The 19,325-nt window shown below is 44.7% G+C and overlaps 1 protein-coding gene across 1 annotated transcript in view; it reads right to left on the reverse strand.

Moving 5' to 3' along the window:
* Positions 1 to 19,325, reverse strand: part of LOC147441199 (uncharacterized) — an 88,118-nt gene that overhangs the window by 33,163 nt on the left and 35,630 nt on the right. The window contains exons 3-7 of the mRNA XM_086482887.1: positions 3,686 to 3,876; positions 3,437 to 3,558; positions 3,230 to 3,341; positions 2,987 to 3,134; positions 2,727 to 2,888 (exon numbers count right to left, since the gene is read on the reverse strand). Of these exons, the coding sequence (XP_086339013.1) occupies positions 2,727 to 2,888; positions 2,987 to 3,134; positions 3,230 to 3,341; positions 3,437 to 3,558; positions 3,686 to 3,876 (735 nt within the window). The remainder of the gene's footprint in view (positions 1 to 2,726; positions 2,889 to 2,986; positions 3,135 to 3,229; positions 3,342 to 3,436; positions 3,559 to 3,685; positions 3,877 to 19,325) is intronic.

Genomic DNA, 19,325 nt, shown 5'->3' on the forward strand with positions numbered 1-19,325 from the left:
ATGCGACCGCAATAAGCAAAAACAAAATTCTGTGGTTCTTTCCTTGAGTGATACGGAACGCTGCCAAAGCTCTGATTCCAATGTAAGGTGCAGCGGAAGTGAATGTTGAACTCTGCTCAAGATGAGTGCTCCGAACTATACTCAAGGGTTCCTTTTACTTACGGAAGGGAGAGCCTTCTACCTTTAGTGAGAGAGTGCAAATGATCACAAACAAAGTGAATAACACTGTGAATGAAGGTGCTAAGACTGAGAGAGAGAGAGAGAGAGAGAGAGAGAGAGAGAGAGAGAGAGAGAAGAATACGACACGAGACAGTTGTCAAACCCTCCCAAAGGGCCCCCCTCTCTATGGCGAGAGAGGTCTATGCTATTGATTGCACAAATCTTGTACAATGGTCTAGATGCAATGGACATGCCGACGATGTCGACGACAATGATGTCGACGTCGAGACGGGATGGAAACTGAAAACACTAGGGGCTGAAATCTGCAAATCCGCTAACTGCTGAATTCTGACAGTGTGTCGGCGAGGACGGCGATGGCGACGACGCGACGACGATGCGCTGAAAACGCAGATGCTGAAATCTGCGGACAATGGGCTGAAGCTGAAAACGTTGGCTGATCTGACCGTGCGGCGAGGATTTGTTGCGGGTAGGTGAGATTTGCGAGGTTAGGGACTGGTTCTCGGTGTTTGAGTGCTGAAAACTCAAAACGTTGATGCAATGGCTGATCTGACGCCGGGAAACTACAAAACGCTGATGCTATCTGCAGGTTGCAAAAACGTCAGGCTGATTTGGGATCTGCAAAAACGCCAGGGAGTCTATTGGCTGAAAACGCTAGGGAATTCTGTCGGTCTTGCTGAGAAGGTGCACTGCAAGTTGTTGGACTTCTGTTGCCTCTTCTGCCAGAAAGTGCTACCGCTAGGTTTCTTTTATAGAACTTAGAAAATTTGCCCTACCCAATTTCCCAACAAAGTCACTTATTAATAATAGGTGAAAAATGGATAAAATAAGGAAAATGGGTTCTGTGCATTGTAAAATGCTCATGATGGGTACTGACTATAATGCCGATGATCATGTTGTTGGCAACCAGAGGACATGCAACTACTCTAAGTGCCTGGTCATGCACGACCTGCGCACAGGCTTACAAAGGTGCCAAAACACTTCTGTCACGTGACACATCCAACCCTATGTGTCAATGGACAAGCTACAGCATGACAAAGGTTCAGTCAGTCCAGTCAGTCTAGATTAGAAGTAATCTGGCACTTTTGTGAGTCTATTCGTAGACCGTCCATGCCCAGTCACTTAGTGTAGATGCATATCCTCTGGTTGCACACAGCATGATCATAAGCATTCCCATCAAAATCCATCAGAATCCTTCAGGGGAATTTTCCAGTGCATTTAGCCTATTTTTGACATTTTTCACTTATTAATTTAAGTGACTTTTGTTGGAAAGTAGGTAGGGCAAATTGAGTAAGTTTGTATATAAGCAAACCAAAGCTAGCACTAAATGGCAGAAGAGGCAGCAGGAGCTCCACCGCTCAACAGGCAACTTCTCAAGCAAGAACCCCTTGGTGGCGAATCGCGATTTTACCTCCAAGGCAAGACTCCCAACTCCTATAGCATTTTTGGATCTCATCGCCCTGGCTCCAGTCGATTGGCGTTTTCAGCAGTCCTCCATCTCCTGCAAGCAACAATCACTAGCGTTTCCACCAAAAGTACCAGCCAGCCTAGCATTTTTCATTCCAGCAAGAAGCGCTGCAGATTTTCAGCCTTTGCAGAATTTCAGCAGGTCATTTTCAGCGAGTTTCCATAGCCATTTCAGCCCTACAATAGATGCAGATTTTCAGCCCTAAAGACCAACAGAATCAGCATTTTCCTTAGCATTTTCGGCAACAGCAGATTTCAGCCCATAGCGTTTTTTTGGACAGTAGATACACACTTGCAGATTTCAGCCCTTAGATCGGCTTCGCCATCCTCGTCGTCATCGCCGACATAGCCAAGACTTGCATCAATCGCATGCATTCAGTTTGTACCAGTTTGTGCAATCATAAGTAGACCACTCTCGCCGACGAGAATGGGGCCTTCGGAGGAGGGTTTTATAACGTCTCTGGTGTCGTATCTCTCTTCTCTCTCTATCTCTCAGTCTCATACACTTACACGCAATGTCCATTCACTTTGTTTGTGATCATAGCACTCTCTCATTAAGAATGGAAGGCTCTCCCTTCCATAAGAACAAAAGGAACCTTGAGCACAGTTCGGAGCACTCATCTTGAGCAGAGTTCAAACATTCATTCTCCTGCACCTTACAACTTCCTAAGTTGACCTGAACCCTGGACCTGAAGTAGCTTGTCAACATGCACATAGGGTTAGATGTGCACGTGACACCAAAATGACCTATAAGACCAATCCGTTACAAATTGGTGTATCTGATACCATGTTTGGGTACAAAAGAGTGATACTAAAGTGAATCTAGCTGGTGGGATGGATACATTTCATAGCTTCAAAACAAAAGAATCCTTCTCAAAATAAAGTTTCAAAATATTAAATTTCACATTGTGTAGAAACCCAAGCAAAACCTACAAACATGTTCTTTGCTTTGACCGCAATGCCTTTCTTTACTCGGATAAGCACTATCCACATGAAGTATCAACTGAGATTTACGCACTCCTTATACAATTACTCACTGCAAGAGAGCCTACTGTAACAAGCAGATTAGGAAAAAATCAAACCTCTAGATGAAACACAGGCTGCATGGAGGTCCTCTCCAAGCCCATCACAGTTAAAGAAAACGAGGCATCCCCTTCATAAAGAGACTCCATGGTGTGTCCATAAACTGGGCTCTTTTTATCTATTATATGTCGTACCATAAGACCATACCTCAAGTAGGACACCTGAGGACACAATGCAGCTCACAGTTAGCAGGTTCTCCAACCTTGCTAAGGTTCGAAGTGTGTCTATCCTCACTAATTGCAATTGAAACATGGATCACCTCTGAGCGCACAACCTCCAAGTCCTGAGTTGAGCAGAAGACAGATCCCGATGGAAGGGTTACAAAAATTCGAAATGTCAAGCATATCTTAGCATCAACCAGTTCGCAAGGAGAAGGACCAGTAAGCACCAGACGAACTGCAAAAACTCTGTGTATCAATGATCAACAAATATCAAAATACAACCCTATGAATCATGAATGTTCATGTAAGCAAAAAAAAATTCCAATCAATGCAGATCTTACTTAAATTTTTCCTGTTGCTCCAGTCCTAAAACAGGTAGGAGGTCATCGGTCTTTATTATGGCCTTTTTGGAGCAGCGTATAGGATATGAAGGTTGTGACATGCGAGCAAAAACTGTTGAAATCAACATGAACAATCAATGTCATATAGGTGAAATACATGCAAATAAATTACTAGATCCATCTGAGGTATACAACTTAAGTGATTACCTGATCCGCTAAGAAAAACAAATAAAAATTGTGCCAACAATGTGTTCACATTTGCCACGAGGAGGCAAAAAGGAGAACGAGCAGCAACAGGAGCTCCTCCAAAGGTTGTTGAAAGAGAGAGCCTGCATAAATAGATTTCAAAATTGAAAAGAAAAAACTAGGGAGATCAAAGAAACAAAAGCAAAGGGGCTCTGTAAGTGTCTACACAGTTTAGATCATAGAAAACACAGATATCTAAAAGGCACTCACGCATATAAAAAAATATTCAGAAAAGCTAGACATCGTTGCTTGGCTGACACCATGGGGCTTGTTGCTGCATCCTCAGGGACTACCCCATTGAAGCTGAGCCCATCCACATCTAATAGGTAGAAAGGCGTGAAAAGAAGTCCTAAGACCAATGGAGAAAGAAAAACACCTACCAAAAAATGGCCAATCGGCATCTACAAAAAAAAAAGACAAATCAAAAATCAAATCAGATGAGACTTACTAGTAAATTCACTCTGTACAGTTTTAATCTTCTGCTTGGTCTTTCTGGGAAGAAAAGTTTCACAAGGAGGTGATTCAATAAGAAAAAACAAACTTCGAGCAAACCCAATCTCGGTCGTCCTTGGAAAAGAGTCTCACAAAAATTAGTGAAAGCATTTTTTTATTTCAGCATCACAGACACCAAAATGACCATAAATACAACTAAAAGAACCTGGTTATAGCATAGACCAAAATTACCTACTAAACACCTGGCACATTTATTCAAAGATGCACACCTCGTACACCTGTGCATGTGCAAGTATGTGGTATTCCTTTCCACACTTTAACTGTTTGAAGCCCCAAAACTTTTCCTGAACAGGAGGTAGGTAATGTACCACATTCATCCTATAAGACCGGACTTTCAAACAACTTCCCTGATTTAGGCAAGTAATTTCCATTGACAATAATCAGATGTCTCCGTCTACTCGATGTGGCGACAGCCAATGTCATTTTCTTTATATATCAACATATTTTTTCAAAATTCCAACTCACAGTTCTTGAGATTGCAGGAGTCTTGGCACCTTTCTAAACAAATAAAAAGATAAAATACTGTACATGTAGAATCTAACTGATCCGTGGACCCTCAAGAGATTCTGTACAATTGATAACAATGTAAGCAACCACTCTTGCCATCTTGGATAAGTTTTAATGACCAGTTTTTGCAGCATCTTCAATTAATTCCCTTTATTGAGAACCAAAGTAGTATAGCTTCTTGAAGAGCTAGTAAATTGTTATTGAAACTTCTTGGCTTGCAATGTGTCTTGGCAAACGACTTTTTGTCTCTTTGGACTGTCTTTGCACTCACCAGCTTTCTTTTGAGTTCTCGGACCTAATGAGAATACATCCACACATGTGATGCTAGACGAAGAAAACAAGGCCATAAATTGTTAGGCATACTGCAGACCTAAGGCAGCAGATGTGCAGTAATTAGCACCCAAGCATATCGGACAGTCATGTGGCAACAGAATAATGCAGCAGAATACTACATGTGTATGGCAAAGAGAACCCCCCCCCCTCTCTCTCTCTCTCTTCGCAGAGCACTTTATACATGCTAGAGATATGCTGGCAGAGGTTCTTGCAGTTCTCTTTAATCGTGTCATCTGTGAGGGTCTACCTGAGACTTGGAGATTGTCTATTGTGCCTATCTTCAAGCAAGTGATCCTACGAAGCATCGAAACTACCGTACTATTATGATTGGACACACATTGGCACGGTTGTATGCATCTATCCTTCAGCAGCAGTTGAGCAGATGGGCAGAGAGTGAGGGCATACGAGCAGCGGGACAAGCCGGTTTTAGGAGAGGCTTCTCCACTCTTGAGCCATCATTGAGGAGGGTAGGGCCCATGGGAGACGGATTTATTGTAGCTTTGTGGATTTCCGCAAAGCATTTGACATGGTGCCTAGAGCCAGATTGATGCATAGACTACAGGAGATGGGAGTGCCTATTGAGTTGATTTGGGGGATCATGGCTCTATAAAGATCAGTGGTGGGACATGTACGCATTCCATAGGGGATATCTAATTTAGTTCACTCCACTATTGGAGTGAAACAAGGTTGTCCATTGTCTCCTACTCTATTTGGTACATATATATATATATATATATATATATGAGGTTTTTGATTACAGTGACAGAGAGGGTGACAAAGGTGCCCAACTGGAAGGGACATGGATTCCATTGTTGTTTTATGCTCATGATATTGTGTTGATCTCACCCACCAGAGGTATGCAGCGACGCTTGGATGCATTACATAGCTTCGTAGAGGATAGTGGATTGTGTGTAAACCTTGGTAAAGCCAAGGTTATGGTGTTTAACACCGCAACGCAGTGGATCAGAAGATCAACACCTACATTCACTTATGGTCAGGAGACTATGGAGTACACAAATGCTTTAACCGGCCTGTACACCATAGAGGGCGGTACTAATTCAATTACCTGTCAACTTTACTGTCACGTGCACATCTAACCCTAAGTGTACGTCGACAAGCTACTTCATGACAGGGGTTCAGTTCAGTTAGCTTAGGAAGTGATCTGGCACTTTTGTGAGTCTGTTCGCAGACAGTGCATGTCCAGGCACTTAGAGTAGATGCATATCCTCTGGTTGCACACAGCATGATCATCAGACTTCCATCAGAACCCATCAGGAGCATTTTTACAGTGCATAAACCTAATTTTTTCTATTTTTGAAATTTTTCACTTATTATTTTTAAGTGACTTGTTGGGAACTAGGTAGGGCAAATTAGCAAGTCGAGTATATAAGTAAAGCTAGCGCTAGCACTTTCTGGCAGAAGAGGCAGCAGTGACCAGACATCCAACAGGCACCTTCTCAGCAAGACCTTCCCCAATAGCATACCTAGCGTTTTCATCAACAGCAGAAGCCTTGGCGTTTTTGCATTGCAGATCAGTCCCGACAACAACAGGACCAGTAGAAGCCTAGCGTTTTTGCAACAAACCCCCAATTCAACCTGGCGTTTTTGGAGCAGCATAGCAGATCAAAGTTTTGGAGTTCCATCGCGACAGAACCAAGAATAGCACCAGCGTTTTCAGTTTTCAGCGTGTAGACACCGTACCGCAGCCCCCAAACCTCGCAGATCTCACCTTCCTGCAGCAGATCCTCGCCGCACGGTCAGATCCAGCGTAGTTTGCAGATTCAGCCCGGAAAACGCAGATTTCAGCATCTGCGTTTTCAGTGCGTCATCGTTGCATTGTCGTCATCGACATCGTCACCGACGTAGACTCAAAATTAAGAAGATAAAGATTTGCAGAATTCAGCCATTAGATTTTCAGATTTCAGCCCGTCTCGTCGTTGTCCTCATCGTCGTCAACATCGTCGGCAAGTCCATTGCATTGTAGAGATTTGTGCAATCAATAGTAGACCGCTCTCGCCATAGAGAGTGGAGCCTTCGGAGGAGGGTTTTGACAACATTCTGGTGTCGTATTCTCTTCTCTCTCTATATCTCAGTCTCATGCACCTTCATTCACAGTGTTCACCCACTTTGTTTGTGTCCATTGCACTCTCTCACTAAGGGAACGGAAGGCTCTCCCTTCCGTAAGTAAAAGGAACCTTGAGCACAGTTCGGAGCACTCATCTTGAGCAAAGTTCAACTTTCACTTCCGTTGCACCTTACATTGATATCAAAGCTTTGGCAGTGTTCTGTATCACTCAAGGAAAGAACCACAGAATTTTATTTTGCTTGTTGCGGTCGCACGTAACCCAAGTCCTCTTGGGGGTGTCGATTCCTAATCGTGTTTTGGAAGAGTGACAAGAAACCCAAGAAAGAAGGGCTTGTCCAGCCTCCCCTTGTCTCTCTTTTCACTCATTGAGAGCAAACCGTGCACTTAGCGGCCGGCCAATCGACGTAAGGTGGGAAAAAGCAACCTTGGTGTGAGCGCAAGGCCGCCAAGGGGTGCGTCCGCGAGAAAGAGAAGAACTCAGGTGAAGAGAAGATCCTTCTCTAACACAGATTGCAAGCGAAAAAAGAACCGCAAGACCCTCAAGAACCTCAAGAACCCCAAGACCCTCAAGAACCTCAAGACCCTCAAGAATCCAAGAACCCAAGAACCAAAAACCACAAGAACCCAAGTTCCTCGTGAACTTAAGAACCCAAGACTTGAAGTGTATGGTCATTACTCGAAGGGGAATGGATACTTCACATGGAGGTGATGAGCATGGCAGTAGCAAAGAAGAATTTTCCCCACCAAGAGGTTTTTCTAACCCTCTCCCTTCCCCATCTACGCCAAGGATTGCACCAAATCCTATGGATGCTTTGGTCAAATCGATGATGGACATGATGCTACACCAAGAAGTGCGACGCCAAGAAACACAGGACTCCTTGGATCGCAAGCGTGAGCAAGCACGCTTGGCGGCCGAGGAACGAAAAGAAAGAAAAGCAGAAAGAAAGGCAGCTATGGAAGAAAGACAGCAAGCCATTGAGCGTGAGCGTGAGCGTGAGCGTGAGCGTGAGCGTGAGCGTGAGCGTGAGCGTGAGCGTGAGCGTGAGCGTGAGCGTGAGCGTGAGCGTGAGCGTGAGCGTGAGCAAGCGCGCCTTGGCGGCCGAAGCAAGAAAAGAGGCGGATGAAGAAAGACAAGTAGCCATTGAGCAAGAGCGTGAGCAAGCGCGCTTGGCGACCGAAGCAAGAAAGGAGGCAACCGAAGAGAGACGAGCGGCTTTAGAGGCAAAGCGTGAGGTACAGAGGGACCTACGCATGCAAGAGTTGGTACGACAGGTTCTCACCTCGAAACCCGAGCCGGCCAAAGATGTTGGTAGTTCATCACGTGGCGCAAGCCAAGATTCGGACTCCAACAACCCCGTCACAGAGAAGATCATGTTCAGTAAGTAAGATGGTAAGATGGATGCTACTATTATTTATTCTTGGTTGCATCAATTTAATGTTTATTTTGTGACAACTAAGAAGACAGGAAATACCAAGGTTTTGACGACAGCTATGTACCTTGCCGGTGATGGCATTAATTGGTACCACGCATGGCAAGAAGCACAGTTGACCGTGCACCTAGAGGAAGCCGAGGAAGGCACACCCCTTTCCTTCAGTTGGTTGGGCTGACTTCCAAGACAAGCTGAAGACGCGGTTTATGCCACCACAGTACCTAGCATGGTTGAAAGACGATTGGCGCAGTCTCAAGAAAAATGGTATGCCAGTTATGTTTTTCTCTAATCGTGTTTTGCAACTCGGCACCCAGTTACGCAAATCGGATGATGAGCGCAAGGAGGCTTTCATTTTCGGGTTGGACAACTATATAAGGTTTGATGTCGAAGTCCTCGACCCAATCGATCTCAACAAGGCAGTAGCGATTGCTCTCGCGCAAGAGATGAAGCACAACAAGGGAAAGCCTAAGGAACACAAGACTTCTCCAAGTACCACTCAAACCCCTCAGAACGGTAAGAACGATAAGACTGGTAAGAACGGTAACTCTTCTAACCAATCTTCAATAGTCTCTCAGAAAAGAACTCTCCAAATGAACCTAAGGGTAAAGCTAACACAATTGCTAAACCTAAGCTCACTCCATATGAAAAAGCAGAACAAGGAATTTTAGGAGGATACATCACGTCGGAAGAACAAAGCATTTATTCTAAGGAAGGTCGTTGTTTTCATTGTCACATCAAGGGTCACATAAAAAGAACATGTCCTAAGCTTGAATTGAATGAATCTAAAGAACCCACAAAACCCACTTCCTCTGTCAATGCAATAAATGAGAACATGAGTATGACCCAAGTCTCTCATGATCCTCCCATTGATGAGTCTCTCGTTAAGTGTTATGGTCATGTGAAGGGTCATCGTTTTGTCATATTGTTTGACCCAGGCAGTATGCATGATCTGATTAGTGACTCTCTTGTCGAAAGAGCCCGCAAGGAGGTTCGCAAGACATCTCCTTTCGAGGTGTCAAGCTTCTTTCCAGTATGGACTCTCTCATCACGCAAGAGTGCCTTGATGTTTTGTTCACTGTTCAACAAGTGTCCTTCCGCAGAAAATTTGTAGTGTTTCCTCTTTCAGGATGTGATATGCTTTTGGGCATTCGATGGTTTCGTGAGCATAACACTCTCATTGATTGGGCGGAAAATACGTTCACTTTCAATGCCAAAAGCGACTCTCCCATTGTCATTCGTGGAGACCAAGTTGTTCGTTCTTCATCTATCGGGGTTGCAAAGTGGCGTGACTCCAAGGCAAGAGGGATGCCTAATGCCAGAGGCTTATCCATGGCTCATGATACATGCAATACAAGTAAGATGGTTGCCATAAGGGGAAATCAAGTTGGCAGGCAACATCGATAGTCTTTATCAAAGGTGAGGACTCCAAGTGAGGAGTCCCTCCATGCACAACAAGCAGCTAGTCATCAGGCAGCCATGGAGGCATAATGCAAAGTGTCCCCCCATCATTCGAGGACACCAATTGGATCCTCCTCCAAATTATTGTTTTTCATCAGTCACTAGGCTTGTCAGCAGGCATCGTCAAGCACCTTGTGAAGGAGGCAAGTGGGCCTAGTAAGGTATGTTCAAAAGTCCTCTTCCAGACTTATTGAGCACCAACCATCATCCTTGTTGACCAAATAGATAAAGTCCTTCAAATTTTCTCTTACCATACAAGTAGAGGTTTTCCTAAGACTACGTGGTGCTGAGAAACAATCGTGTGGATCCCTTGAGACTTTGGTATACTTCTAGGACTCATGTGAACCTTGATGTTCGGATTGCGTTTTGCATTCGGAGGCAAGACTTGAAGAAGGTAACTTGAAGAGAGAAAGAGGGCCGGTCTCGCTCTGTCCTTGTCAACTTGCTCAAAGACTTATCCCAAATTGGGCCTTGAGTGCTCAGATATGGATCTTCTTCTCTTGAAGAACTTTGACTTGTTCTTCACAAACACGTCTTCATCAGCCTGCTAAAGGCAAAGTTGAGAATCACTTGTCTAGGGTCTTCATATTTATGCCTTCTCTTGGATCTGCTGAGGTCATGTGATGAAGGGTGTTTGTTATGGCTGATGTGTCCTATAAAATGGTGGCACCTCTCTTGTCAGAGCCAGATATGGGCTCGTGTCATATGATGTACCTATTGGGTTCGTGTCTAAGCCGAACATAGGTGTCTTTCATGATGAATGTGCCCAATCTACTTTAGCTAGTCTTGGCTTTGGTTCATGAGCAGTGCTATTCTCCAAAACCATTGTTGGGTCACAGACTCTCTCCGTCTCTTCTTCTCCCAAGCATGACACGCATGATTTGCATGATGATGAGCATGATGATTTGCATGATCAAGATGTGATTATTCACAAGCATGATGATTTGCAGGATAATGATGTGATTGTTCACAAGAATAATGGTTTAGTTGATACTTTTCCTAGTGAAGCTAACCTCAGTGCAGATTCGATCAATCATGAAGAACCGATCTTGGCTCTCGAGTCGAGGTCCACAGAACCCCCACAGGAAGATTCAATAGATCACAAAGAACCGATCTTGGCTCTCGAGTCGAGGTCCAAAGAACCCCCACAGGAAGTATTATGTGTACGAGTGATTAGTCAGCACGCATTGTTCAAGTGTTTCATTCATAATGCTTTCCTATATTTTAATCACCGTCCTTATGTGATCCCTTTTCATAGGCATGACATTTTGTATGATGAACACGATTCACTCATGAATGAGCACGGATGTATGCCGATTTCTCATGAAAAGATGAAATGTTTGCACCCAAGGAATTCACATTCCATGTCTCCTCCTTGGCATGACACAGTATCAGAAAACGCACAAGAAAGATTCAGCATCAAGCATGGGCATGTCCATTGTGATTTGCTACACTTGATTGATTTAGATCAGAAACACAAGATTCGATCTCATTGTTTACGTGTGTGTGGTGGACGGGTTGGCACTTCATCTATTTGTTCATCTACATTACATGCACAGTCTTTAGAGAAGACGAGATTTTTTCAAGTCACTTTACATGAAATGGGTATATTCATGTTTTTGTGTTGAAAGTGGTTTCAGGAATTTTCAGCCTCGGAGATTCTTGAAGATGGTAGACGCATGACTCTCGACAAAGTTGAAGCAATAAGGAGCCACATATGACTTTGTGTCACTTTCGGCGCGGCCCAAAGAAGAAGACTTTGCAGACCTTTATGAAGTTCAAATATCACATGACCCACACATCAGAGTGGGCCGGCAAAGAGTCCTTCACAGGATTCCAGACCTTGTTGGCGATCTCCCTCGACGCCATACCGTTCGGTACCAGTACCTCACTTTGAAAAGGAGGGGATGTCACGTGACACATCTAACCCTATGTGCTCGCAAACAAGCTACTTCATAACATGGGTTCAGTTCAATTCAGTTAGCCTAGAATAGGAAGTGATCTGGCACTTTTGTGAGTCTGTTCGCAGACCGTGCATTCCAGGCACTAAGAGTAGATGCATATCCTCTGGTTGCACATAGAATGATCATCAGATAACAGTCAGAACCCATTAGGAGCATTTTTACAGTGCATAGACCTATTTTCCCTATTTTTGACATTTTTCACTTATTATTTTTAAGTGACTTTTGTTGAAAACTAGGTAGGGCAAATTAGCAAATCAAGTACATAAGAAACCTAGCACTAGCAATTTTGGGCAGAAGAGGCAGCAGAAACAACTTGTTCAACAGGCACCTTCTCAACAAGACCCCCCACCGGCGGTAAACCTAGAGTTTTCAACCAAGGATCAAAGATCAACAAGCGTTTTCATTTGCGAGTAGATCAGCCCTAGCGTTTGCAGATTCCACAGCAACACAGCAGATCAGCCCTAGCGTTAGCAGATTTCTACAGCAAGACAGTTTTCAGCCCTAGCGTTTTTTATTTGCAGATTCAGCCTCGGCGTTTTGCAGATTCATCGCGACGAAACCTCAGTAAGCACCAGCGTTTTAAGTTTTTAGCAGTCAGACATCGCAGTAGAAGTCCCGAACCTCGCATATCTCACCTTCACGCAGCAGATCCTCGCCGCACGGTCAAATCAACGAGCGTTTACAGTTTCAGCCCGAAAAACGCAGATTTCAGCATCTGCGTTTTCAGAATCTGCGTTTTCAGCGCGTCGTCGTCGCCGTCGACATCGACATAGAGTCAGAATTCAGTAGATAAAGATTTGCACATTTCAATCATTAGCGTTTTCAGATTTCAGCCCGTCTCATCGTCGTCCTCATCGTCATCGACATCGTCGGCAAGTCCAAAGCATTGTAGAGATTTGTGCAATCTGTCACAAAATTGTGACTATGTTAACAGCATTACATCTACTCCTAGTTGCAGATACGCGAAGTGCCATGCCAAGGAGGACCCCTACGCTTGGATGGTCACGACCCTTCGCTCAAGAGACACGCCTCTTCGCCAAAAGCCACACTCCTTCGACGACTGGTCACACCCCTTCACTCTACGGGTGCGACTCTTCGCCCAATGGTTGCAGCTCTTCGCCGAAAGGATGTCTTGACGTCTAAAGTCATGTCTCTTCACCAGGAGGCGTGTCTTTTCATTTGTGTCTCTTCGTCTCCTATATAAGGAGCCTATTGTACTCAGTTTCAAGAAGTCATTCAATCAATCAAACACAGAGTCTTCTGAGTCTTTCTTTGAGTTCAGTTCAGTTTCTTAAGTCTTAATCATGAGTTTAAGTACTAATAAAGGATTAGTACCTAGAATCCTCACACAATCAATAATAGACCGCTTTTGCCATAGAGAGTGGGGCCTTCGAAGGAGGGTTCGACAACATTCTGTTGTCGTATTCTTCTCTCTCTATCTCTCAGTCTCAGCACCTTCATTCACAGGATTCATCACTTGTTTGTGTCCATTGCACTCTCTCACTAAAGGAACGGAAGGCTCTCCCTTCCGTAAGTAAAAGGAACCTTGAGCACAGTTCGGAGCACTCATCTTGAGCAAAGTTCAACATTCACTTCCGCTGCACCTTACAAATCTTGCCTTTTTCCCTTGCCGCTCTAATCTCCGGCATTACCTCCTGCATATGAGCGATATGCGAGAGGGTAAGATCATCCCCGAGAAAGATGCCCGTCTTCTTAAGAGTTGGCCTTTTCTTCAAAAAGTCCTCCTTCGCTTACATGGACGGAAATCGAAGAATGAGTGCCCTTTCTTTCGAGGTTTCCCCATTGCTTCCATTTTTCTTGTTGCCCACTCTCCAAGCTCTTGTATGCATCGGTTCATGAACCCCCATCAGAGCCATGAGTTCTTTTACTTCTTCGTCCACATTATCTTTGTCTTTAAGGCCGCAGATTCTTACATGTACAGCGCGCACATGTCACGTGACACATCCAACCCTATGTGTCCGTAGACAGCTACAACATGACCAGGGTTCAGTTCACTCAAGTCAATCTAGAATAAGAAGTGATCTGGCACTTTTGTGAGTTTGTTCGCAAACCGTGCATGACCAAACACGTAGAGTAGATGCATATCCTCCGGTTGCACACAGCATGATCATCAGCATTCCCATCAGAATCAAGGAAATTTTCCAATGCATTAAACCTATTTTCCCTATATTTGACATTTTTCACTTATTTATTAAGTGACTTTTGTTGGGAACTAGGTAGGGCAATTTGACTAAGTAAATATATAAGCAAACCAAAGCTAGCACTTTCTGGCAGAGGAGGCAATAGGAGCATTGCTCAACGGGCCAATTCTCAAGCAAGAACAAGGACCCCTTCAACCAGGCGTTTTCAGCAGAGGACTCCAGCGGTTTTTGACCCAGCAGCTTGGCGTTTTTCAACAATAACTCCAGCGCTTAGCAGCCCCTTGAATTGGCGATTCTGCAGCAGCAACACTCAGCCTATGATCAGCGTTTTTGCATCACAGATTCAGCCTACACTCGGCGTTTTTGAACAGCCTCAGCCAGCGTTTTTTGGGACAGCAACTTAGCGTTTTCAGCAGCCTATGATCAGCGTTTTTGCAGTAGAAATTCAGCGTTTAAGGGACCAGCAACATAGCGTTTTTGAAGCTAGCAGATCAGCCCGACTTGGTGCAACCGTACCGATTCGAAGCATTCAGTTTTCAGCCGTAGACTCGTCATCGTCGTCCACACCGTCGACCTCAACATAGCAAGCGTTTGTTCTCCTTGCATCAGCCATTGTACCAGTTTGAGCGATCAAAAGCATAGACCACTCTCGCCATCGAGAGTGGGCCCTTGGAGGAGGGTTTGACAACGTCTCTGGTGACGTATTCTCTTCTCTCTCTATCTCTCAGTCTCATGCACCTTCATTCACAATGTTCACCCACTTTGTTTGTGTCCATTGCACTCTCTCACTAAAGGAACGGAAGGCTCTCCCTTCCGTAAGTAAAAGGAACCTTGAGCACAGTTCGGAGCACTCATCTTGAGCAAAGTTCAACTTTCACTTCCGTTGCACCTTACATTAATATCAGAGCTTTGGCAGTGTTCTGTATCACTCAAGGAAAGAACCACAGAATTTTTTTTTGCTTGTTGCGGTCGCACGTAACCCAAGTCCTCTTGGGCGTGTCGATTCCTAATCGTGTTTTTGAAGAGTGACAGGAAACCCAAGAAAGAAGGGCTTATCCAACCTCCCCTTGTGCCTCTTTTCACTCATTGATAGCGGACCGTGCACTTGGCGGCCGGCCAATCGACGTGAGGTGGGAAAAAGCAACCTTGGTGTGAGCGCAAGGCTGCCAAGGGGTGCGCCCGCGGAAAAGAGCAGAACTCGGGAGAAGAGAAGATCCTTCTCTAACATGGATTGCAAGCTAAAGAAGAACCTCAAGAACCTCAAGACTTCAGAACCCAAGAACCTCAAGACTCAAGAACCTCAAGAACTCAAGACCCCCAAAAACCCAAGAACCCAAGACCCACAAGAACCCAAGTTCCTCGTGAACTTAAGAGCCAAAGATCACAGTGTATGGTCATCACCCAAGCGGAATGGATACTTTGCATGGAGATGGTGAGCATGGGACTGGCGAAAAGAGTCTTCCACACCTGGAGATTTTCCTGACCCTCCCCCGTCCCCATCTACGCCACGAGTTGTATCAAATCCTATGGAGGTGATGGTCAAGTCGATAATGGAGATGATGGCACAACAACAAGAAACGAATCGCGTTGCGATGGCACAACTAGAAAGAAAAGCAGAACGACAGGAAGCCTTGGAGCGTGAACGCCAACACAGACAAGAAACCTTGCAGCGTGAACGCCAACTCAGACAAGACACCTTGGAGCGTGAACGTGATCAAGCGCGCTTGGCGACTGAAGAAAGACAGGCAGAGCGTGCAGCACAGAGTGAACAACACATGCAAGAGTTTGTACGACATGTTTCTCGTCTCGAAGTCCGAGCCAACCAAAGATGGTAGTTCATCAAGTGGCGCAAGTCAAGATTCGGACTCCAACAACCCAATCACAGAGAAGATCCAGTTCAGTAAGTATGATGGTAAGATGGATGCTACGGTTATTCATTCTTGGTTGCATCAATTTAATGCTTATTTTGCGACAACTAAGAAGACACGAAATAGCAAGATTTTGACGGCAGCTATGTACCCAACCGGTGATGCCATCAATTGGTACCACGCATGGCAAGAGGCACAGTTAGCCGCGCCTCTAGAGGAAGCCAACGATTCACGCCCCTTTCATTCAACTAGGCCGATTTCCAAGACAAGCTCAAGGCACGGTTTATGCCACCTCAGTAGCTTGCATGATTGAAGGACGATTGGCGCGCTCTCAAGCAAAATGGTATGCCAGTTATGTCTTTCTCTAATCGTGTTTTGCAGCTCGGCACTCAATCACGCAAATCGGATGCGGAGCGCAAGGAGACATTCCTTTATGGATTGACCAGTATATCAAGTATGATGTCGAGGTGCTCGATCCAGTCGATCTCATCAAGGCAGTAGCGATTGCTCTCGCAAAGGAGATAAAGCACAAGAAGGGAAAGCCTAAGGAAAACAAGACTTCGACAAGTACCTCTCAAACTTCTCAGAATCCTCAGAATGGTAAGAACGGTAACTCTTCTAACCAATCTTCCAATAGTCTCTCAGAAAAGAACTCTCAAAATGAACCTAAGGGTAAAGCTAACACAATTGCTAAACCTAAGCTCACTCCAGATGAAAAGGTAGCACAAGAAATTTTAGGACGATACATCGCGTCGAAAGAGCAAAGCACTTATTCTAAGGAAGGTCGTTGTTTTCATTGTCACATTAAGGGTCACATAAAAAGAACATGTCCTAAGATTGAATCGAATGAATCTAAAGAATCCACATAACCCACCTCCTCTGTCAATGCAATAAATGAGAACACGAGTGTGCCCTAAGTTTCTCATGACCCTCCCATTGATGAGTCTCTCATTAAATGTTATGGTCGTATGACGGGGCAGCGTTTTGTCATATTGTTTGACCCAGGCAGTATGCATGATGTGATTAGTCCCTCTCTTGTTCAGAAAGCCCGCCTAGAGGTTAGTCAGAAATCTCCTCTTGAGGTCTCTGGCTTCGCTCGCGGTATGGACTCTCTCATCACGAGAGAGTGCCTTGATGTGTTGTTTACAATTCAACACGCTGCTTTCCGTAGAAATTTTTTCGTCTCTCCTCTCTCAGGATGTGATATGATTTTGGACATTCGATGGTTTCGTGAGCATAACCCTCTCATTGATTGGGCGGAAAATACGTTCACTTTCAATGCCAAAAGTGACTCTCCCATTGTCATTCGTGGAGAGCAAGTTGTTCTTCTCTCCATCTCTCATTTCTAATGTGCAGGTGAAGATTGAACGGATTAAGGAGAAGGAGACTCTCTCGGTCTCATCTTCTCCAAAGCATGATACACAGGAATTGCATGATTATGATAAGCATGATGCATTGCATGATAATGATGAGCATGATGATCTGGATGATAAGGACAAGCATGATGATTTACATGATGATCAAGATGTGTTTTCTCACAAGCATGATGATTTGTATAATCAAGACGTGATTGTTCACAAGGATGATGGTTTAATTGATGCTTTTTCTAGCAAACCTAACCTCGTTGCAGATTCAATCAAACACGACGAACCAATCTTGGCTCTCAAACCTAGGTCCAAAGAACCCCCACAGGAAGTACTATGTGTTCGAATGACTAGTCAGCACGCATTGTTCGAGTGTTTCATTCGTGATCGTTTCCTGTATTTTAGTAAGCGTCTTTATGTGATCCCTTTTCCTAGGCATGACATATTGTACGTTGAGCACGTTTCACTCATGAATGAGCACGGATGTAAGCGGATTGTTCATGAAAAGCTGAAAAGTATGCATTCAAGGAAGTCGCATTCCATGTCTCATGGAATGGGTATGTTCATGTTTTTGTGTTGGAAGTGGTTTCCGGAATTTTCATCCTCGGAGATTCTTGAAGATGGTAGGCGCATGACTCTAGACGAAGTGGAAGCATTGAAGATGACTTTGTGTCGCTTTCGGCACAGCCCAAAGAAGCAAGCATTGCAGACCTTTATGAAGTTCAAGTATCGTAGGACCCACACCTCAGAGTGGGCCGGGGAAAGAGCCCTTTCGAGTATTCCGGATGTTGTTGGCGATCTCCCTCGACGTCATACAGTTCGGTACCAATACCTCACTTTGAAAAGGAGGGGATGTCACGTGACCAAGGTTCACTTCACTCAAGTCAGTCTAGAATAGGAAGTGATCTGGCACTTTTGTGAGTCTGTTCGCAGACCGTGCATGACCAGACACGTAGAGTAGATGCATATCCTCTGGTTGCACACAACATGATCATCAGCATTCCCATCAGAATCCACCAGAATCCATCAGGGGAATTTTCCAGTGCATAAAACCTATTTTCCCTATTTTGACATTTTTCACTTATTTATTAAGTGACTTTTGTTGGGAACTAGGTAGGGCAATTTGACTAAGTAAATATATAAGCAAACCAAAGCTAGCACTTTCTGGCAGAGGAGGCAACAGGAGCATTGCTCAACAGGCCAATTCTCAAGCAAGAACAAGGACCCCTTCAACCAGGCGTTTTCAGCAGAGGACTCCAGTGTTTTTTGACCCAGCAGCCTGGCGTTTTTCAACAATAACTCCAGCGCTTAGCAGCCCCTTGCCTTGGCGATTCTGCAGCAACAACACTCAGCATATGATCAGCGTTTTTGCATCACAAATTCAGCCTACACTTGGCGTTTTTGAACAGCCTCAGCCAGCGTTTTTTGAGACAGCAACATAGCGTTTTCAGCAGCCTATGATCCGCGTTTTTGCAGCAGAAATTCAGCGTATAAGGGACCAGCAACACAGCGTTTTTGAAGCTAGCATATCAGCCCGGACTTGGTGCAACCGTACCGATTCGAAGCATTCAGTTTTCAGCCCTAGTCTCGTCATCGTCGTCCACACCGTTGACCTCGACATAGCAAGCGTTTAGACTCCTTGCATCAGCCATTGTACCAGTTTGTGCGATCAATAGCATAGACCACTCTCGCCATCGAGAGTGGGGCCCTTGGAGGAGGGTTTGACAACATCTCTGGTGTCGTATTCTCTTCTCTCTCTATCTCTTAGTCTCATGCACCTTCATTCGCAGTGTTCACCCACTTTGTTTGTGTCCATTGCACTCTCTCACTAAAGGAATGGAAGGCTCTCCCTTCCGTAAGTAAAAGGAACCTTGAGCACAGTTCGGAGCACTCATCTTGAGTAAAGTTCAACTTTCACTGCCGCTGCGCCTTACAGCACACGTCTTCTCTTTGCTCCTCCTCTAGTGTCAAATTAATAATAGAGGTGTGGGCGTGGACGTTATTTCTTTGCCTTTTCCTTTCTTGGCAGCTTCGATCCATTTCTCGGCTTCGTCCGCCTCCTGTTGAGTCTTGGTAATAACATCCACCCAAGAGGTACTCATTTCTTTGTGCTGCTCTTCTCCTTGTTTGATGGCCCGTACTTGCTCTTTGATCGTGTTTAATTC

This window comes from Adiantum capillus-veneris, chromosome 15 (genome assembly GCF_014529385.1).
Source record: "Adiantum capillus-veneris isolate H3 chromosome 15, ASM1452938v2, whole genome shotgun sequence".
Classification (NCBI taxonomy): Eukaryota; Viridiplantae; Streptophyta; class Polypodiopsida; order Polypodiales; family Pteridaceae; genus Adiantum; species Adiantum capillus-veneris.